Here is a 23,070-nt window from a genome sequence, read left to right on the forward strand (position 1 = left end):
TTGAATTCAGATATTTTGAATTCAGTTAACGCAGCATCAAAAATTTAGAGTGTACCTAATAGGAAGATCTATTGCTCGCTAAATAGCAACCACCGTAGTCTTGGCGCTGATAAGTATTACTGGGATAATTACAATATAATTCTGCTATTTTTCAAACTCAATTATATTTGCCGATGGATTATAATAATTTAATTTATGATAGTTTTTGCGTCTGCCTTCAGATTATTTAGAATGCCACATACCGTTCGACTTATTTATAGTTACATAAAGTGATGAATTGGTAATAGAATAGTTGGGTACGATTTCACATTGATCGAATCAACAGAAATTCAAATAGGTTTAAATGAATACTAAATTGGGTCATGGACATTTGTCAGGTTACCAGTCCGAGAAGTGGTAAGATATGAGCTAAGAAACCAGCTCCCATTTTCATGTATATAACGAGGTTGATTAAAGACCTTAATATCCGATTGGAGTTCCGCCATCATGCACATTCCATCTGCCTGATATTGTGCAAACTGGTTCACAAAATTCAAACAAACGATAGCAAATACTAAAATCAAATAAGAAAACTAAGAATTGTATCGCGAACGATCCACATACATATCAAGTCATCTGCTAGGTAGAAATTTACGCAGGGGTGAATAATTGATTTAATATAAAATTCACGTACAAAATATAACATGTCAGGTGGAAGAGTTATACGCGAAATGAACGTTACTCCACTATTAAACAGAAACATTCATATATGTAACGAGTTACGTGTTGCACACATGTTACGTGTGTTACACATGACCATTGACAATTGTTCAAAAACACGCACAAATTTATGGAACTCAAACATTTTGGTTTTCGACACTACAACAATATCCATGAAATTCATTGAGGACGATAAAATGCAAGTAATTCAATGACTCTTCTGCTATTGCATTTCTCTCGCAAACATTTGAATCGTAGCTCCATGTTGCTCGACGAAATATTTATGTACATATCCACACTAATTGAGCGGCTTTGTTGTATTTCAAATTGCTGTTAAAGATTTTACTGTTTCACATAAGGGTTCCACCAAGGTATCATGGTTGCTGCACTTTTTGATTATTCGTCATTCATTTTAGTCTTCAACGGGGCCCCAAATCCACTTTACTACTACCTGTTGGTTGGCGATCTTGCTTACGCCGAGCCACCGGGCGATAAAGTCATCATCCATCACGTATCCAGTCACAATTTATAACAAAAATTATCATTAAAAATTAGAAATTCGTTGGTTACTGGTTCTCATTCTTTTCTAAAGCATTTTCTTTCATAATGAAATGACAAAAAATGTGTACGACTACAAGAATGAAAAAAGCGGAACATGCTTTCACAGAGTAATTTCCTTGAAAAATTGACAAATATCTCTAGAATTGTAAAAAGTCGTAATCGTTTATATATGAACAATATAGTATGTAAACTGTTTATTCTGTGATAAACAAACTCCCTCAAATAAAGCGACATAGTTGTACTTTCTGAATAGATTTCAGTTAAAACCAGCAACAAATTGTCTCTGGATTTATGGAGATATATAAAATATATATCAAACTTTTATAAAACTTGAATAAAATAGGAATAATTACCACTTCTGTCTAACTGACTTCATTCGTCACTTTCATAAATGTTAAGCACAACTATGCTTTATTTCTGTATCCTCCTCTTTCGGAAACATAGTAGGTCAAATCCACACCTATGTGATTCCAGTGAAAACAAGACCATGAGTCCACGATATTATTATAAGACAATATGAGTTGAGAAGTTTGTAAACAATAACAAGAGTGTTTTAATTTTTACAAATATATCGTCAGTGATGTAACCTGACAATTATTAAGCATTGTATGAAATGCATTCATTTCAATTGGCAATGCATTTCATATTTATTTGTGCTATAAACAATTACAGGATAGAAGGCGGTTAAAATCAGGAAACAGCGTTTCCGTTTTCAATAATTTGAATTCAATAATATTTGAGGTTTCTGAAGCAACACAAAGTCAGCATATATTGAACATGGTGAACTATATATATATTATTTTTACTTGACTAAACTCGGTGTGATCATCCATTGCACATGGATTATTATATAAGAAAATTATTTAAAATTGAATCCAAATTGAGTGGGCGACATTTATTTAGCTACTGGAATAACAAAACAGTCGATAAATTTTTCATCTTCCGATTCAAAGAATTGTCTGCTTTAAAAGTCATGGTACACCGATTTGGTACGATTTTTATGCTAATCGGGCTGTTGGATTGTAGTATGTATTAACTTGACATAACAGATTCAAAATCTTGGTTGGGTCAGTTCAAATTACATTTTATACATATAGTAGGCCCGTCAAATACGGACACCACTATAGCAAAATCTTAATTTCTCGTAATCTATACCATATAGGAGCGTGACTCCCGTATTAAAATAACCAATTTGAACGTGCCCTACAGCCCACTGTCGATTTCGGCAATCCGCTTTTTATTTTGTTAGATATGAGTATTTTTTCCCAAAAAATTTATTCGGGTAAAACGGACACATGGATGGGTAAAACGAACATTAAACAAAATTAATTGAACACACTACTGAACTATTTGAATGCGTATAAAACGCCTAAAAAAATCATAAATAATAAGCCTCGAGCATTACAGTGGGTGCGAGCAACGGTGTTCATATTACCCCATCAGACATGAAAACTTATTAAGCATCCAGGCATGTACTTGCAACTGAACAAAAGCTTTAGTTGATCAACTGAATGTCTTTTACCATAAATAACATAACGAAACTACCCTAATGAAACAGGCAAGTTATTTATATGTAAATTATTACTGGCTTTCCTCTAGGCTTGCACGTAATTGACAAAAATCAATTCCGTAATTACGGCCAAATCGATTACGTAATGACCCCGTAATTGCGATATTTTTTTCACACATTCAAACATATCATAACAACCAATTTAATCCACTTCTATTCCGAATGGGACATCGAAGTTTGGTTTTCATATTCCCGGCAGTACTACACGCCGGCGACAGATGTTAAAGACAAATATCAAGGAGTGAATTCAAAATAATTTTATTCTGATTTTTATCTTTTGTATTAGCTTTGATTTTTTTTTATCCACTTTATCACCAAATTTTATGCGATCAATTTTATCATTACCAACACTGGTAATATATTTAAGAAACGATAGTTCATGTTTTTAAAATCGTATGAACGTATTAATACGACTTTCGTATTAAATAAAAATTCCGGGTTGCTAATTTATTAATCAACTACAAGCGTATTTTCTCGTTTGATTATACTTTCGCTTGCCTGGCGACGAAGACTTGTTATTTCACCGTTTTTTACAATATCCGACTTTACTACTTAGTTAGCATTTCATAACAATTATTGATGCCGACTTATTGACGATATTCCGAATTCCATGCTTCATTTTACATTAAATCATTTCGCGGCCTAAAAGTTATAACATTATTTGCGATAAATTTAGATCAAATATTAATTATTTGCGCATTATTTAAAATACCGTATTTATATGACATGCCTTCTCCGAAAATACAAAGTTACATCGCAAAACAATGCATTTTGTGACATTTATTTTGCACTCATGAAAATATTAATTTATTTTTCTAACTCAAGTCGACAATCCTATTTGCCAAGATTGACACAAGTTTGGTCGAGTGCCGGTGGTATTCGAGTCGACGATAAATTGCCGCATTTGGTAAAGACAGGTAATCATATTTGGCCGACATATTGCGAGGCATTGTGAAAAACATATTGAGCAATGCCAAGTCCTGACAGATATATAACGATGAAATCGGTAACAGAACATCAAGATTTTGTAATAGAAAATGAATCTCGCGCAGAATAAACACGTGAAATCCCGTCGTATTGTTGTTTCTCCGCCGTCTCAATCGCTTTACCGATGCCGAAAAGACTAAGTTGCGTTGGTTCATTACGCAATTTCTCTTCCGTCTTTATATTGCTGTTTGATAAGCGCGACATTAATTATCACGGCATTTACAAATAGACCATGTTTTATAAGTTGATCTCTTACATTCTTTAGTCATTTCACCCGAAGAAGTTGAAAACCAGGTATGTTGACGTCCATCGGTCTCAACACAATTCTATTTCTTATCTACGGTTAATATGTACATTGGCCATCCTAGATAAGTTGATAATAGGTTAGTAAATGACGCGTTATGCCTTCCCCATCTGCCTAACAAGAGAGAGAAAAACGGCTGCGAATACCGGAACTCTTAACTTCTTTTACTTAAACTTTAATTTTTTACAATCGACGGAATTGACTGTTCTGAAGAGAGCTCGTTTCAATCGCGAAAGCGCTCGACCACTAATTACGACTTTACGTAATTCGTAACTTCTCTTCCGTAACTCGAAATAATTCCGTAATTCCGTAAATTACGTGCAAGCCTACTTTCCTCACATGTGAAAGCTTGAACGTTTCTTCCATAAACACCAGCACAAATGTCATGAAACCATCTGAGGCATTGCTGACATTGTATACTCCTCATCATCGTAAAAACTGCCTTCACAAAACCCACAAACATCACTATTTCTAACAGCCTTGGCAGATTCTTTTCTGTTTATAATTCTTCCTACTTTGACCTTGCTCACATGAGGTTTATTCAAACTGCTGACCTCTATTTTCTTGGACCCTGCTTTTGCTTTTTTTCTTAGTTATAATATCAGAGTCCTCTTTATTTTCTAGAACTGCTAGTTCTTTCTTATATCCTTCACTGGTGAGTATTCTCATACAAGTTATGATCGCTTTCTCACGATCACGAGGTGGTTTTAGTCGAGGTGGGGCCTTTGGAAAAGGCAGAATCTCTTCAAATGAAGTGTCACTCGAATCCAATAAACTATCCTCTGGAGATGCTGGTGAACTACTCTGTTGTTCTGTAGAGATTTGCTGCCTAAACTTGGGACCTGATGTTTGCTGAATAGTTTTACTGCAACAAGGTGAATCATTGTCAGCTTGCTGCAAACCACATGCAACAAAATTATTACTTGTCGACGAGATAGTAATGGTGAGCGGTGGTTGGGAAGTGATGTTGCTAGGCTCTAATAAATCGAGGTTTACTAAAGTTTGACAGGGGCTGCGGTTTTCGTATATTTATCAAGTTTCATATATCGTTCCCGAAACCAGCCTTTCCTGCCATTTTAGCAGATTCTGAAAATTTATTAGAAATTTTGTTCACCATTGCAAATTCATAAGCCAACTTTCGAATGTCTTTAACCGTTAATGGGAAGCGTCTCTTTTCAAATTCGAGTATATGTTGCAAATGATCCTTTTTGTTCTGGCCCAAGGTAGGAGAACAACCAAGACTCCGTGATCCTGAAGCCTTCTTCAGCGTTCGATAAACATGACAGCGAAGTGTAGCCCTTGGAACCGAATATGTACTTGCTTCAGTCAGGAGTTTTCCTCCGCTTCGTACCATTTCAATTGCTTTTTTTATGTTTTTTCCATCCATTTACATCTATTACTACTTCTCTTCCATTTACGAGACATATTACTCGAACAACAATTCAAAATCTGAGACAGTGTCCCATTTTGGGGTGAAATGGACACTAAAAATAAGAAAGCATATTGTTTTGTACTGTTAGACTGAAATGAAACAACTTATATCCCAAATAAACACCACTCAGATAGTGTATAAATCTGACCAATTTTTATTTTGTAATTGCATAACCACAGAGCCTACGATAAAAAATTAAAAAATCACCCCCCTAATTGTTATGACGTCATGAAGTTTATTTCGAGCTCCCACAAGCAATCATCTGCGCAGTCGAACTATGCAAACGCCCTTAAAACCTCATGAGGTAAAGTAAAAAAGCAAACAAATTGTTTATTACCTTATACTTGGTGTTTTGGTCCCACAATTGACGTTGAAACTGAATATGATAGTAAATACCCACTTTTTCGCCCCTCCAAAATCGACCCCTTCAGAAAATCGCAAGCATGTTGACGAGATTTGCGGCAATGGCGACGTATTCGCTTCAGCGAAACTATGCTTAGTTACGTAACAAACGAGCAGTGAAACCGCGGCCGTAGCTCTTTTGGTGTCGCTGTAGGATCAAATCGAAAAAAGGTGTTCGCATTACCCCGCCTGTCCGTTCTCCCCCGACCTACTATATCTATAATTTCATGGAGGGTACAATATATTGAGATTATAGTCTTTTCAAACCCAGTGAGTGACTGGCTGACTGCACGATCGTTAACTGGAAAAAGTGTGAAACGAAAACATTTTTGAGTGATTGGATCACATCAGTACTATATTGGCAATACATAACACGCGACCATGATTCATTGAATGCAATGTGAGAGGCGTAGGATAGATGATTGTCGGAAATCCTTTCCCAAACATCGTCACAATGAAGCGTGGCTTTCTCGGATATTTTGGCCGCTCAAAATATTTTTCTATCAAGATTGTGCTTCGTCTACTCGCAGAAGAAATTTTAATATGACTAGAAAAGATTAGTTGTGTATTTGATAGAAGAAATATTTATATATATATATGGGAAAGCTTAGATATATATTGTTATGTGTAGCAAACGGAAATCACTTAAAATAATACTGAAATTATGGAACCAGTTTCGATAATACAGTTTTCGTACGGCATGGGTGAATATCTCAGAAGCTAAATAAGTTGAAGTGTATCAAATATATCTAGCCTCAGTATTACGAAACTAATATCCCCGACCTTTCAAATTAGATATTGGCCTTTGTTTCCGGCAGCTTTTCGTCCTCATTGAAATTGAGTGCTAACTTTGTGTGGTAATTTGGGTACGATTGGTTCTTGCTGCAGACGAAAATAAGCTTGACATGACTTCATTGACGAGTGAGGCGTGCAAAGCAAGGAAGGATAGATATAGTCATTTTGATTTCGTGATAAAAATCACGAATTTGTAATCATTTCTCGCCCATGTATTTGAGTCTGTCCTCGATGCCTCGGGTTTACTTGATTGCAAATTGACCCCTTTGAAAGATTGTTTCGCTTGTAATAAATGATATTTTCAGCTCTTTTTACCCGTTGCGAGGGCGAATATCAGTATTTTTTACAGCATGTGCATCATGCCCATACGTTGAACGAGAAAATAAATAATAGAACGTCGTGGTCCGAACCATGTTATTTGTGCAATCAATACTCCCGACCCTGGTTTTATATTACTAAACCTGTGGGAATTGTTGTTGATGATGTTTTATGGCTTATATAGTATTATTGATAATTTGTGAAAATGATTTTATGGCTAAAGTCGGTCGTTTTTCCAAATTTCGATCCGGTACTGAGCTAAAAAGTGACGCGACTTACTACTTTTGTCGTGACATAATCTTGATATTAAGAGTCAATTGTAAACAGTATTATACTGGTTCTTATAGTATTTTTGTGGCATTGACCAATGAGAAATAAAAATGCCACCCTTGGTCCTTTTTGAAATTTCGATCAGGTACGAATTTAAAACCCGATGCGGCTTACAAGCGAAAACAGCATTATACTATACGCATCAATTTCTATTCGCTTATCACTTTCATCACGTATAAACGGCTCCAATTCTCGTGTCAATGCGAAACCATATTTCGTTTTTTATATAAATATCCGGCAGTTCATTTCATACATTTGGATAATGAGGATTCTTGCGAGTGAATTCTTAGTGAGAGCTAGTAGACCTTGAATGAATGAATGCCAAGAAAATGATTCAATCACCGGATATTTGGAACGATTGATATCAACTGCATATTGTTTTAAACATATGCTTATTATAATGTTCGACGTTTATAAAATACGCTGTCGTTCATATTCTTAGCTATTGTAAATTTGAAAGGAATAAAACTCCTTAGAAAATATTGGAACGGTTCAGAAGAAAATATTGCTAACATGGACTCTTATGCTGAACATAACTTTCAATGGTATAATTATAAACGTCCCACATTCTGTGATCATTGTGGGGGTCTGCTGGTTGGTGCGACGAAACAAGGGAAGAGGTGCAGGCGTGAGTAAAATATATACGGTATTTATGTTGTACAATGATGAAATTTTAATCCGCAAGAAAAAAAATCTGTGAATACCAAGCGATCTTATACGCGGGGCTGACTCGGGTAGAATATTTGTAGAGTACTCGTTTTTATTTTTCAAAAAACAACACAATTATTATGATATTCATATTACTTCAATTACTATATGACATTTCAGGGCGCTCCAAAAGTGTGTGTACCAATATGGGGGTAACTAATTTTGTTCGCCTACTTTACATCAAATTGTGTAAAGGGAGTGGAACTTATGGGCAGGGGGTATATTCACTTGGCTAACATAGACAGTCCCCGAACTCGTAATAGAACTAAAATATCGAAAATCGGAATAAAATTATGGCCTGACACGAACCTGGTACATACACTGCGGGAGTGGTGTGCATATATATTTTAGTACTTTTGACTACCATGTATACAATTTAGGGTGCGATCTCGATATTCACGAAAAGTGCGAAGAAATACTTGAAAAACCCTGCATTGAGTTGGTAAGTCAGATATCTACTTGTCCCCACCATCCCATATTCTTTTCTCTTCCTCCACCTTTGTGGCAGAAAACAGCGACAGTGGAGTGAGTAATATCAGTTTCTAATAAATAATTCATATGGAACCAGCCAGTTTGCAAATCAAAAAAATAATTTGCAATAATATGAGATACCATTTCACGGATTCTTTTGAACCGTTCATCACTGCATTTCAAACGCGTTCCTTAGTATAGCGCATGGTGTTTGAAATGAAAGTGTTGAAATAATATTAAAAAGGTTGCCTTAAAGCCAGTCTGAATATGAATGCCTCCTCAGACTAGTGCTTCCTTTTTCTGTTACAATACATGACGTACACTTTGCAGTGTAGCGTCGCTTTTCGCTCAACTCAGTCTCAAATACACTCAAAATAGATGAAATCTAAATTCTATTATGCGTGTTGTTGATTCTAGCTTCGATAAAAAGATTCAAAATTCTGGCCTTTTATTATTTATTTGCCCAGGTGACAGGACATCACAACTTTCGAGAAAAGACTTTCACACAACTAACATACTGTGACTTTTGCAAGAATTTGTTGGTTGGATTTATCAGACAGGGAATGAAATGCTCAGGTTTTTTCGAATTTATTTTCAATGGAAATCGGGATATATTTATTCTATCTTCTTATAACGTTTGTAATAGTCAGAACTCAATTGTTTGTAGTTTCATACAAAGTTACATTTTATGTTTTATAGGGGCGATTAAACATTTTTATCTTATTGATTACATTTGTTGATATGCTAGCTGTTTCTTGGCTACTCTTAAAATAATTATCATGTTCTCTTTTCAATGCTACTTGATAATCACAAAATGTATATCTAAAATCTACCCAATTCATTTTAAATATGCCGTGGATGACGTAGAGAGGTACCAACATCATATTGATATATTACATTAGCGATTTACATATATATATAATATACTTCATTATTCTCCTCCGATCCTCAAATACGCTTGAAAGACGTGACATGCTTATGGCATTGTGAAATATTTGTATTGTTAGCTGTCCAATTTGTCGAAACTGAAGAATTGTTGATTTCCCCCTTGCCGACACAATTTTTTTCATCGATTTAACGAATGGCAGTGAAAGTTTAAACAATAACAGTTATGTATAAAAATGAATATATATATATATATATGACGATGACCGTACATTTGAATCCATGTGTATATCGCGGGTTCAATCAATAGGCGGGTGCTAAAACCCATGGGTTAGGTTAGTATGGGTACAAATATCCGTAAAACCAAAAAAAATTCCATAGGTGCAATGGCATGCAGCTGCAATTGTCGTGGGTTCAAATGTAATGGAACCATATATGACCCCGGTAAAATAACTCTTTATTTTCTCAAAGAATGTGGAGCGAATGTGCATGAAAAGTGCCAAGAAAAAGTTGAAGCCTTCTGCAGACAAACACAAAGCAGATTAAACAGAGAAACTGTGTAAGTAAATCATTCTTTGGTTTTTGAAAGGAATAAGCACATCAGTAAATAACATTTGCTTTAGGTTACTCATCTTTTTTATTTTACAAAGGCTCATTAGCTTCTAAAATGCTAAATAATGGTAGCTAATCAGATATGTCCAAATGAGAACTATTACTGTCGCGTTTCATAACCTACACAATATCTTTAAACAATTCATTTTGCGTCATCCAAAGAGTTTATTTAATTAAATTATCCATATTTTTCTTAATTTAGGCCGAAAACTAAACCACCACGATCGCCATCGCCGAGGCCGAAATCGCCACTACCGCCAAGTGAATTTCGTGTTGACCAACCTGCCGATTTTCAAGTAATGAAACCAAAATCACGGACTCCTTCAGTAAGCAGATACTCAGATGATATGGATTCTTATCCAGAATGTGATCACGGTATATACATTAATGTGACGCTAAGGTTTTTTATTCTGAAGAATTTTTTTTTAGTGAGTCCACGAGGATATGATAACATCAGCTTTTAAAGATATAAAAACGATTATCTCTAGAATTTAGCTTAGACATTTTATTTTTATATATATGTACAAGGTTTTGTACGCTTTTCACTCCAAAAAAATCATGAACTCCTTGGTAAGGCGCTACCATACTTTGAAAAAGCTGGACTATTTGCGGTTCATATTGATTCTCCAATATACTACATCATAGATATTACGATATATGATTACTTGTTTTTTTATATTCAACCTACGATGCAACAATGATAAGAGCGGCGCTTCAATCACTAAACCATTACACCCAGAAATTAAATAAGTATGTATGGAAAATAAAATGCAATAGGAAGACTTGTAAACGCTTTTTAAGATTCTATTGGCACTTCATCTTTGAGCCGACAGGCGTCTTCTACAACTGGTGCATCAAGTCGCCATGATTCAACAAATACACCTAACACATCGTATCCCTCAACGTCGAGTGAAGAGCCAAACAAAATTGAACAAATGAAGCAAACGGTTCGTACCAAATTCGAATACTAGCATAAACAGTGCGTTCTTTGTATGTCCTACCTCTCCAACTCTAAAGTAGTTTCACAAATTATTTCTCATTCTAGGTCGACGATGTGTTCGGAATAATGAAGAATACCTTCAACTCTGCTCTTCATAGGGGAGAAAATTTGGACAAGTTGCAAGTTGGTATCAAAATAAAAATAACTTGAATCGACCCGTCATCGTAATATGAACAACAACGTATCTAGCAGAAAACAAATATTTGTAACTGTATCTTCTACAGCAGTGGTTCTCAAACTTTTTGAGTCGCGCACCCTTTCTAGAATTTGTGAAGTCTCGCGCCCCACCTCAAAAATAACTAGCTAACAATAGCTACAAATAATAGATAGTAAGGCAAAAGTATGTTTTAATAAAAAAACACGTGAATGGAATGTAAATATCCAAAATAAAGAAATGTAAATATCTAAAATAAGTCGGAAATATCAAATGTAACAAATATTTTTTCTTTTAATTAGCTTAACCCCTCCTCAAAAAATTGTCTACGCCCTCCTACGTTTGTTTCTTACTATATATCGAATTCTCAGTAAAATTGTTAAATTCATTCCATTCTATATGCAGATATGACTCGTGCTTTGATATTGACTAAAACAAATTAATGATTTCCAAACTCTATTGTGTATATTTTAGTTTAAGTTATGCATAACATGGTATAGATTGCACATTCCATTCTACAGAAAAAGTCAAAAGATTTGGAGGAGAGAGCTAATCTTCTGGAAAAGACAGCCAAAAAAGTAAAATACAAGATGATGTGGAAAAACTACAAACTATGGGTCGCCTTAGCTGTTGCTGCCATTATACTAATTGTTATTATATCTGTTGCTGTGGTATTTAGTAAAAAGACTTCCTAACTGAAATGCAATTTGTCTGCACGGAGTCTTTTTAATTTTCAGCGTTTGCGATTTTGTTCTGAATGGGATTTGAGGTCACTCTTGGGGATAATATATTTGGAATTATACCAGTTCCACTTCGTCTATCCCAATTTTTTACTAACACTTCGTGATGTTGAGTATAGATAGAGAAACATTCAGATAACAGGTTGCCAATGCTCCCATGTTCTCCATTTCTTACCCCGTAAGGATGGTGTCAAATTATAGCAGATTATACCAAGACCATAATAACCACGGTAAAATAAGAACAAGACAAATTTCCAAACAAAGAAGTTCAGTTACCTCAAAGAAAAGGTCGAAAAGCTTATCGAACATTACACCAATGCGTGAATAAAAAGTTGTTCTGAAATACATTGCTTATATCTACATGAGGCATGACCCTAATTGCTGACAAATAAATTGATTAAAAAATAATATTTAATTTTATGCAATAAATGGGTCTACGATAGAAAAAGATTTAAAAATAGTAAAAGAAAGAAATTATTCTTAGATTCGGCATTGCTTAGATCAGGGTTCCCAAAGTTGACCGCGGGTCAAATTTCGAAGCAGAAGGATATTCGCGGGCCAGAAACGGGGAGCAGCAAAAACGGCTGGGGTTCAGGAAATTTTGAAAAATAGTCACTAAAATAGGTTGCAAGCTTGATTTTATATACACCCAGCATAGCAGTTTGTTTTGTAATAAAATTAATAATTATAATAGTCAGGTGATAGAATACCCGAGGAATAACAAGCACGACTTTCAACAAGGAATTTGTAACTGATAGTCACCAATAAAGTTACTTGCTCATTTTGCATACTTGGCTACTTATGGTTTGTTTTGTTACACAAAAAACATCCCAATGTATATAATATAAATATAAAAAAACGAAATTCCAACATTATTAATTGTGTATTTTTGTACAAACGTGTAATTCGGGTTGGCTCGAAATCAGATGTTCAAAACGTGGCTTCAGTTCATTACATTGTATCCACAACAACGCATTCAATTGATTATCTGCCAATCTGGACCGAAGTTTTGATTTGTTCGTTTTCTGAAATCGTTAAGCCATTTTAAATCGTTACGCAGGCCGTAATTAACCCGCGGTTTGGGAACGCCTGGCTCAGATAAATTAGTATAGCTACATATTTCACAATCTTTTCGTGAAATAAAGGAATTATTAGGGTGGAAACTGTCCAATTAATTTTAATTAGTATATTTTGAGTCTTCAAATTTAGAAAAATCCAGTCTTTCGCTTGTATTTAATAACACTGTAAACGGAAAATATCTGAGACGAGAATTATTGACCCTGTTAAAAAAATAAATACCTGTTGAAAATGTTTTGAACCGGTTAAATTAAAAAACGGAATAAAAAATTAAAGAAAATGAATAATACATACATCTCGTTTATTTTTGTATACAATTGACGCAAAACAATCATTGCGTTCAAAATGTCAACATTTAGCTGATTTTGACTTTTGTATAAAAAAATAAACATAGCAAAAAATGACCCCTGTCATTACCACAGATGTCGGTCTAATTGCGCGAGTAGAAATGTGAAGGTTTCCACATTTCATTTTCCAAATTGTATTCAAAATGCTTTCAAGAATTCTGAATAAACACATACATACAAATCAATTCCGCTGGATCAATTGGTAGACCGTAAAATGTCATATTCATTCCAGGGGGAGGAAACCCGATAGATGACTTAATCATATGGCGAATCACTGGTCACGGCCTTTTCTCCAATGACCAGTTCATGTCGGGCATGATAGATAGATTGTTTTGCAAACACCGCAATGCACACAAATTAAAACTTGAGAATTCTAGAGAGCGAGCAAAACATTCAAACAAGTTAAAGCATGATAGATATAATGTTCCCGCTCACCTGCACACTCACAAAACATACAAGAAACACAAACCTATTTAAACAATAATAATAATAACCAATTCATTCTGATACAGTATATGAGCATTAACCGTCTTAGACTTAGAGGGATGCAAATATGAAATTCAATTTTCAATCTTTTCGTCAGTGCGTCAATTCCATATGAAATAACTGTACCACACAATCAAACACTTTGTGTCAGAAATCATCACAAAATATGTCAATTATACCAAAATTTCTACATTTCAGGCCATTTTTTATAAACCATCAAAAACCTGGTTGAAATTTAAAATTGTTCGATGAAATGAATGCAGTCCAATAAAATTCCAATGTCTTTTGATATCAAAAATAAAATAAAATTACTTTCACTACACTTTTTAAAAAATTGATGGAACTCAACTTTTGCTTGGAATGGCGCATAACATGTCGCTGTAAAAGGCTATGGTAACCTAAAATTTGCGCTTTCGTGTTAGCAAACTCATCCACCATCTTCGTCATATCATTTTTTTCAAAAATCAGTAGCTTACCTGTTATAATTGTCGTGTAAGTTTTGGAAGAAAATTCATTCGCGCGGGCGCCATCACTTTTGGAGATTGAACACGCATCTGGTTTTCTACCGATACCACCGGTGCTAGGCCTAATTTCTCCTCAGTTACGTTCGGTATTAATTGTTTCAATTTTGGTTATATTTCGTTTATCTTGGTTACTTTAATTACTTTAATCGTAATTTCGCCGGTGCGATCAAACCACACGACGCCGAAAATCAACGACTCCGGCATTGTTACGTAATAAAACGATTTGGGCAGAACTAACATCAACATTTATAGGATGTGCATTACTGCTTTTGCGGCTTGAATTTCTAAATTTTAACCGCTTGGGGCCCCTTTTCGCTGTGCCCAAAAATTCCAGCCCGAAATTTCATATTGAGGGGTATATTGAGCATATGGGGTTAATTGAGTACAATGTATAAAAACCTCGCTAACTTTTTTGTATGTTGAGTGAATGGTTTGTACTTTGTAGCGACAATATTTCATATCCTATGCTTGCGTATAACTCACTTACCTACCAATGATAAAATTATTTTAGATGTTTGTATGTGAAATTTTGTTCGTGAAAAAAATTGTTTTGGAAACTTTCACGGGACACTTTTCTGATAGTATATTTTAAACTTTTTGTGATGCCTTTTAGTACCCTAGTAAAGACTCTCTTTGCCCCAGTAGATAATTTTTGTGTAACTCATTGACTTTTTGTTGTATTGATGTTTGAAAAAATCGAGGTGGCTCATATAGTATTAATGATATTTTGTTAAAATGATTTTATGGCCAAATTCGGTCGTTTTTCCAAATTTCGATCCGGTACTGAGCTAAAAAGAGACGCGACTTACAACTTTTGTCGTGACATAATCTTGATATTAAGAGCCAATTGAAAACAGTATTATACTGGTTCTTATAGTATTTCTGTGGCATTGACCAATGAGAAATAAAAATCCCACCCTTGGTCTTTTTTGAAATTTCGATCCGGTACGAATTTAAAATCCGATGTGGCTTACAATTTTTGCCATCCTAGTATTGAAGCCGAGCGAAAACAGCATTATACTATACGCATCAATTTCTATTCGCTTATCACTTTCATCACGTATAAACAGCTCCAATTCTCGTGTCAATCTCAAACATATTTCGTTTTTTATATAAATATGCGGCAGTTTATTTCATACATTTGGATAATGAGGATTCTTGCGAGTGAATTCTTAGTGAGAGCTAGTAGACCCTGAATGAATGAATGCCAAGAAAATGATTCAATCACCGGATATTTGGAACGATTGATATCAACTGCATATTGTTTTAAACATATGCTTATTATAATGTTCGACGTTTATAAAATACGCTGTCGTTCATATTCTTAGCTATTGTAAATTTGGAAGGAATAAAACTTCTTAGAAAATATTGAAACGGTTAAGAAGAAAATATAGCTAACATGGACTCTTATGCTGAACATAACTTTCAATGGTATAATTATAAACGTCCCACATTCTGTGATCATTGTGGGGGTCTGCTGGTTGGTGCGACGAAACAAGGGAAAAGGTGCAGGCGTGAGTAAAATATATATACGGTATTTATGTTGTACAATGATGAGCTTTTCATCCACAGGAAAAAAACTGTGGAAACTCTCATTACTACACCAAGCAGTCTTATACGCAGGGCTGACTCGGGTAGAATATTTGTAGAGTATTAGTTTTTATCTTTCAAAAAACAACACAGAAGTGTGTGTACCAATATGGATATGGAAGTAACTATTTTTGTTCGCCTACTTTACATCAAGTTGTGTAAAGGGAATGGAACCTATGCGCTGGGCTATCATGCGCTATCATGTTCACTTGGCTAACACAGACAGTCCCCGAACTCGTAATAGAACTAAAATATGGGAAATCGGAATAAAATTATGGTCTGACCCGAACCTGGTACACACACTGCGGGAATGGTGTGCATATATATTTTAGTACATATATATGCACTTTTGAATACCATGTATACAATTTAGGGTGCGATCTCGATATTCACGAAAAGTGCGAAGAAATACTTGAAAAACCCTGCATTGAGTTGGTAAGTCAGATATTTACTTGTCCCCACCATCCCATATTCTTTTCTCTTCCGCGACCTTTGTGGCAGAAAACAGTGACAGTCGGGTGAGTAATATCAATTTCTATTGAATAATTCATATGAAATCAGATACCGGCTAGTTTGCAAATCAAAAAAATAATTTACAATAATATGAGATACCATTTCACGTGATTATTTCAAACCGTTAATCGCTGGGTGTTTGAAATGAATGTGTTTAAATAATATTAAAAAGGTTGCCTTAAAGCCAGTCTGAATATGAATGGCTCCTCAGACTAGTGCTTCCTTTTTCTGTTACAATACATTACGTATACATTTGCAGTGTAGCGTCGGGCGTGTAGCTTTCATTTCGCTCAACTTAGTCTCAAATACACTCAAAATAGATGGAATCTAAATTCTATTATGCGTGTTGTTGATTCTAGCTTTGATAAAAGATTCAAAATTCTGGCATTTTATTATTTATTTGCTCAGGTGACAGGACATCACAACTTTCGAGAAAAGACTTTCACACAACTAACATACTGTGACTTCTGCAAGAATTTGTTGGTTGGATTTATCAGACAGGGAATGAAATGCTCAGGTTTTTTCGAATTTATTTTCAATGGAAATTGGGATATATTTATTCTACCTTCTTATAACGTTTGTAATAGAACTCAATTGTTTGTAGTTGCATACAAAGTTACATGTTATGTTTTGTCTGATTTATAGGGGCGATTGACCATTTTTATAATATCGATTACATTAGTTGATTTGCTAGCTATAGTTTTTGGCTACTCTTAAAATAATTATCGTGTTCTCTTTTCAATGCTACTTGATAATCACAAAATGAATATAAAAAATCTACCCAATTTATTTAAATAGACCGTGGATGACGTAGAGAGGTACCAACATCATATTGAAATATTACATTAGCGATTTACATATATATAAACCTTATTATTTTCCTCCGGTCTTCAAATACGCTGGAAAGACGTGACAGGCTTATGGCATTGGGAAATATTTGTAATGTTAGCTGTCCAATTTGTCGAAACTGAAGAATTGTAGATTTACCCCTTACCGACACAAATTTCTTTATCGATTTAATGTATGAGCCAATAAAAGTTTAAACAGTAACTGTTATGTATAAGAATGAATATATTGTCCCGGTAAAATTACTCTCCATTTTCTCAAAGAATGTGGAGCGAATGTGCATGAAAAGTGCCAAGAAAAAGTTGAAGCCTTCTGCAGACAAACACAAAGCAGATTAAACAGAGAAACTGTGTAAGTAAATCATTCTTTGGTTTTTGAAAGGAATAAGCACATCAGTAAATAACATTTGCGTTGGAGATAGCTTTAGGTTACTCATCTTTTTTATTTTACAAAGGCTCATTAGCTTCTAAAATGATAAATAATGGTAGTTAATCAGTTATGTCCAAAGGAGGACGATTACTGTCGCGTTTCCTAGCCTTCATAATAATATATCTCCAAGCAATTCATATTGCGTCATCCGAAGAGTTTATTTAACTAAATTATCCATATTTTTCTCTATTTAGGCCGAAAACTAAACCACCACGATCGCCATCGCCGAGGCCGAAATCGCCACTACCGCCAAGTGAATTCCGTGTTGACCAACCTGCCGATTTTCAAGTAATGAAACCAAAATCACGGACTCCTTCAGTAAGCAGATACTCAGATGATATGGATTCTTATCCAGAATGTGATCACGGTATATACATTAATGTGACGCTAAGGTTTTTTATTCTGAAGAATTTTTTTTTAGTGAGTCCACGAGGATATGATAACATCAGCTTTTAAAGATATAAAAACGATTATCTCTAGAATTTAGCTTAGACATTTTATTTTTATATATATGTACAAGGTTTTGTACGCTTTTCACTCCAAAAAAAGCATGAACTCCTTGGTAAGGCGCTACCATACTTTGAAAAAGCTAGACTGTTATGGTTCATATTGATTCTCCAATATACTACATCATAGATATTACGATATATGATTACTTGTATTTTTATATTTAACCTATGCAACAATGATAAGAGCGGCGCTTCAATCACTAAACCATTACACCCAGAAATTAAATAAGCATGTATGGAAAATAAAATGCAATAGGAAGACTTGTAAACGCTTTTTTAAGATTCTATTGGCACTTCATCTTTGAGCCGACAGGCGTCTTCTACAACTGGTGCATCAAGCCGCCATGATTCAACCAATACACCTAACACATCGTATCCTTCAACATCGAGTGAAGAGCCAAACAAAATTGAACAAATGAAGCAAACGGTTCGTACCAAATTCGAATATTAGCATAAACAGTGCGTTCTTTGTATGTCCTACCTCTCCAGCTCTAAAAGTAGTTTTGCAAATTATTTATCCTTCCAGGTCGACGATGTGTTCGGAATAATGAAGAATACCTTCAATTCTGCTCTTCATAGGGGAGAAAATTTGGACAAGTTGCAAGTTGGTATCAAAATAAAAATAACTTGAATCGACCCGTCATCGTAATATGAACAACAACGTATCTTGCAGAAAACAAATATTTGTAACTGTATCTTCTACAGCAGTGGTTCTCAAACTTTTCGAGTCGCGCACCCTTTTTAGAATTTTTGAAGTCTCGCGCCCGACCTCGAAATAACTAGCTAACAATAGCTACAAATAATAGATGGTAAGGCGAAAGTATGTTTTATTAAAAAAAACACGTGAACGGAATGTAAATATCCAAAATAAAAATATGTAAATATCCAAAATAAGTCGGAAATATAAAATGTAACAATTATTTTTTCTTTTAATTTGCTTCACGCCTTCTCAAAAAATTGTCTACGCCCTCCTACGTTTGTTTCTTACTATATATCAAATTCTGAGTGAAATTGTTAAATTCATTCCATTCTATATGCAGATATGACTCGTGCTTTGATATTGACTCGAACAAATTAATGATTTCCAAACTCTATTGTATATATTTTAGTTTAAGTTATGCATAACATGGTATAGTATAGATTGCACATTTCATTCTACAGAAAAAGTCAAAAGATTTGGAGGAGAGAGCTAATCTTCTGGAAAAGACAGCCAAAAAGGTAAAATACAAGATGATGTGGAAAAACTACAAACTATGGGTCGCCTTAGCTGTTGCTGCCATTATACTGATTGTTATTATATCTGTTGCTGTGGTATTTAGTAAAAAGACTTCCTAACTGAAATGCAATTTGTCTGCACGGAGTCTTTTTAATTTTCAGCGTTTGCGATTTTGCTCTGAATGGGATTTGAGGTCACTCTTGGGGATAATATATTCGGAATTATACCAGTTCCACTTCGTCTATCCCAGGCCTGCACAAATCAAATCACCACGAGGGCCACGAGCATAAATCTGAAGGCCCGGCGGGCCGCAAACTTTGCCACATACATATTTCACAAGATGAACTACAAATCAAAATAATATTGTGAAACAGTTAAATTTAATGAAACACTTTCATTACTGGGGAGCTTAAAAATATGAAGAATCTTATTTACCTGAGTAAAAACAAGGTACAGTATTTTTGCATATGAGATGGCAAATATGTATTTAGTGGTTCATCCACCTTGAAAACCCAGCCTTCATTTTCAATATTTCTTTTTTATTAGAATTAGGTATTGCGTGTTGCAGTATAAACTGACTGCAGAAAAATATTTTACTCAGGTTCAGTTTTGTAAAATCGTCCCAGGGTCTAGAGACGAATATCAGGGGTCGCGAAGGAAACACCAGTTTCACACAAAGTTCGATATTTACTGAAACTAGTGCAAAACATAAATTTCACGATTTCGAATATGATCGGGGTAGCGGCGCGCTTGCATAACAATGCCGGCTTTGATTGTTAGACCCGAGAAGTGGCGTGTTTCCAAATCATCCGCGGGCCGTATGTTGTGCAGGCCTGGTCTATCCCAATTTTTTACTAACACTTCGTGATGATGAGTATAGATAGAGAAACATTCAGATAAAGGTTGCCAATGCTCCCATGTTCTCCATTTCTTACCCCGTAAGGATGGTGTCAAATTATAGCAGATTATACCAAGACCATAATAACCACGGTAAAATAAGAACAAGACAAATGTCCAACCAAAGAAGTTCAGTTACCTCGAAGAAAAAGTCGAAAAGCTTGTCGAACATTACACCAATGCGTGAATAAAAAGTTGTTCTGAGATACATTGCTTATATCTACATGAGGCATGACCCTGATTGCTGACAAATAAATTGATAAAAAAATATTATTTAATTTTATGCAATAAATGGGTCTACGATAGAAAAAGATTTAAAAATAGTAAAAGAAAGAAATTATTCTTAGATTCGGCATTGCTTAGATCAGGGTTCCCAAAGTTCACCGCGGGTCAAATTTCGAAGCAGAAGGATATTCGCGGGCCAGAAACGGGGAGCGGCAAAAACGGCTGGGGTTCGGAAAATTTTGAAAAATAGTCACTAAAATAGGTTGCAAGCTTGATTTTATATACACCCAGCATAGCAGTTTGTTTTGTAATAAAATTAATAATTATAATAGTCAGGTGATGGAATACCCGAGGAATAAATAACAAGCACGACTTTCAACAAGGAATTTGTAACTGATAGTCACCAATAAAGTTACTTGCTCATTTTGCATACTTGGCTACTTATGGTTTGTTTTGTTACACAAAAAACATCCCAATGTATATAATATAAATATAAAAAAACGAAATTCCAACATAATTAATTGTGTATTTTTGTACAAACGTGTAATTCGGGTTGGCTCGAAATCAGATGTTCAAAACGTGGCTCCAGTTCATTACATTGTATCCACAACAACGCATTCAATTGATTATCTGCCAATCTGGACCGAAGTTTTGATTTGTTCGTTTTCTGAAATCGTTAAGCCATTTTAAATCGTTACGCGGGTCGTAATTGGCCCGCGGTTTGGGAACGCCTGGCTCAGATAAATTAGTATAGCTACATATTTCACAATCTTTTCGTGAAATAAAGGAATTATTAGGGTGGAAACTGTCCAATTAATTTTAATTAGTATATTTTGAGTCTTCAAATTTAGAAAAATCCAGTCTTTCGCTTGTATTCAATAACACTGTAAACGGAAAATATCTGAGACAAGAATTATTGACCCTATTAAAAAAATAAATACCAGTTGAAAAATGTTTGAACCGGTTAAATTAAGAAACGAAATAAAAAATTAAAGAAAATGAATAATACATACATCTCGTTTATTTTTGTATACAATTGACGCAAAACAATCATTGCGTTCAAAATGTCAACATTTAGCTGATTTTGACTTTTGTATAAAAAAAAACATAGCAAAAAATGACCCCTGTCGTTACCACAGATGTCGGTCTAATTGTGCGAGTAGAAATGTGAAGGTCTCCATATTTCATTTTCCAAATTGTATTCAAAATGCTTTCAAGAATTCTGAATAAACACATACATACAAATCAATTCCGCTGGATCAATTGGTAGACTGAAAATTTCATATTCATTCCAGGGGAAGGAAACCCGATAGTTGGCGAATCACTGGTCACGGCCTCTTCTCCAATGACCAGTTCATGTCGGGCATGATAGATAGATTGTTTTGCAAACACCGCAATACACACAAATTAAAACTTGAGAATTCTAGAGAGCGAGCAAAACATTCAAACAAGTTAAAGCATGATAGATATAATGTGCCCACTCACCTGCACACTCACAAAACATACAACCTATTTAAACAATAAAAATAATAATAACCAATTCATTCTGATACAGTACATGAGCATTAACCGTCTTAGACTTAGAGGGATGCAAATATGAAATTCAATTTTCAATCTTTTCGACCCCCCCCCCCCCCCCCTTGGAAATGTGAAAAAAATAAAATCATTTTTCTGTATCATAGATAGCAATTTTCCGTAGCTTGAAATGCTTTTTGGACCCCCAAGACTACTAAAAACACGCGTATTCCAGCGTTCAATCAGACCCGCTAGCTGTTTCAATCTAACTTGGCGAAGAAAAATTTCTTTGAAAATTTCTGGCTACGCCCCTCGCATCCAGCAACCACCGTGGTCATTGTGGTAATAAATCGTTAAATGGGCGAAGAAATGTTCTACAGCACTGCAAACATTCAAACTTTATTAACTTAAATCCAGTGCGTCAATTCCATATGAAATAACTGTACCACACAATCAAACACTTTGTGTCAGAAATCATCACAAAATATGTCAATTATACCAAAATTTCTACATTTCAGGCCATTTTTTATAAACCATCAAAAACCTGGTTGAAATTTTAAATTGTTCGATGAAATGAATGCAGTCCAATAAAATTCCAATGTCTTTTGATATCAAAAATAAAATAAAATTACTTTCACTACACTTTTTAAAAAATTGATGGAATTCAACTTTTGCTTGGAATGACCCATAACATGTCGCTGTAAAAAGGCTATGGTAACCTAAAATTTGCGCTTTCGTGTTAGCAAACTCATCCACCATCTTCGTCATATCAATTTTTTCAATTTGCTTCAAAAATCAGTAGCTTACCTGTGATAATTGTCATGTAAGTTTTGGAAGGAAATTCATTCGCGCCGGCGTCATCACTTTTGGAGATTGAACACGCATCTGGTTTTCTACCGATACCACCGGTGCTAGGCCTAATTCCTCC

At 34.9% G+C, this 23,070-nt stretch overlaps 2 protein-coding genes across 2 annotated transcripts; both read left to right on the top strand.

Moving 5' to 3' along the window:
* The first annotated feature begins 7,838 nt into the window (after positions 1-7,838).
* Positions 7,839-11,929, top strand: LOC120337817 (uncharacterized). Its single transcript, XM_039405707.2, has 8 exons — positions 7,839-8,026; positions 8,487-8,548; positions 9,045-9,153; positions 9,934-10,021; positions 10,277-10,449; positions 10,876-11,021; positions 11,120-11,197; positions 11,750-11,929. Exons 1-8 carry the CDS (start codon positions 7,912-7,914, stop codon positions 11,921-11,923), a joined length of 945 nt encoding a protein of 314 aa, XP_039261641.1. The 5' UTR covers positions 7,839-7,911; the 3' UTR covers positions 11,924-11,929.
* A 3,805-nt stretch (positions 11,930-15,734) lies between these two features.
* LOC144428184 (uncharacterized) lies at positions 15,735-19,736 on the top strand. Its single transcript, XM_078117068.1, has 8 exons — positions 15,735-15,916; positions 16,366-16,427; positions 16,914-17,022; positions 17,615-17,702; positions 17,975-18,147; positions 18,571-18,716; positions 18,816-18,893; positions 19,451-19,736. The coding sequence occupies exons 1-8, from the start codon at positions 15,802-15,804 to the stop codon at positions 19,622-19,624; spliced, it is 945 nt and encodes a 314-aa protein (XP_077973194.1). The 5' UTR covers positions 15,735-15,801; the 3' UTR covers positions 19,625-19,736.
* The last annotated feature ends 3,334 nt before the right edge of the window (positions 19,737-23,070 follow it).

The sequence above is a fragment of the Styela clava genome, chromosome 10 (assembly GCF_964204865.1).
Source record: "Styela clava chromosome 10, kaStyClav1.hap1.2, whole genome shotgun sequence".
NCBI classification, from domain to species: domain Eukaryota; kingdom Metazoa; phylum Chordata; class Ascidiacea; order Stolidobranchia; family Styelidae; genus Styela; species Styela clava.

Excerpts from the sequence above, each read along its gene's own strand:
- LOC120337817 (XM_039405707.2), top strand. The coding sequence starts at position 7,912 with ATGGACTCTTATGCTGAACATAACTTTCAATGGTATAATTATAAACGT. Across the intron at positions 8,027-8,486 it reads ACAAGGGAAGAGGTGCAGGC|GGTGCGATCTCGATATTCAC; the intron begins GTGAGTAAAATA and ends TATACAATTTAG. Across the intron at positions 8,549-9,044 it reads AAAAACCCTGCATTGAGTTG|GTGACAGGACATCACAACTT; the intron begins GTAAGTCAGATA and ends TTATTTGCCCAG.
- LOC144428184 (XM_078117068.1), top strand. The coding sequence starts at position 15,802 with ATGGACTCTTATGCTGAACATAACTTTCAATGGTATAATTATAAACGT. Across the intron at positions 16,428-16,913 it reads AAAAACCCTGCATTGAGTTG|GTGACAGGACATCACAACTT; the intron begins GTAAGTCAGATA and ends TTATTTGCTCAG. Across the intron at positions 18,148-18,570 it reads TTATCCAGAATGTGATCACG|ATTCTATTGGCACTTCATCT; the intron begins GTATATACATTA and ends CGCTTTTTTAAG.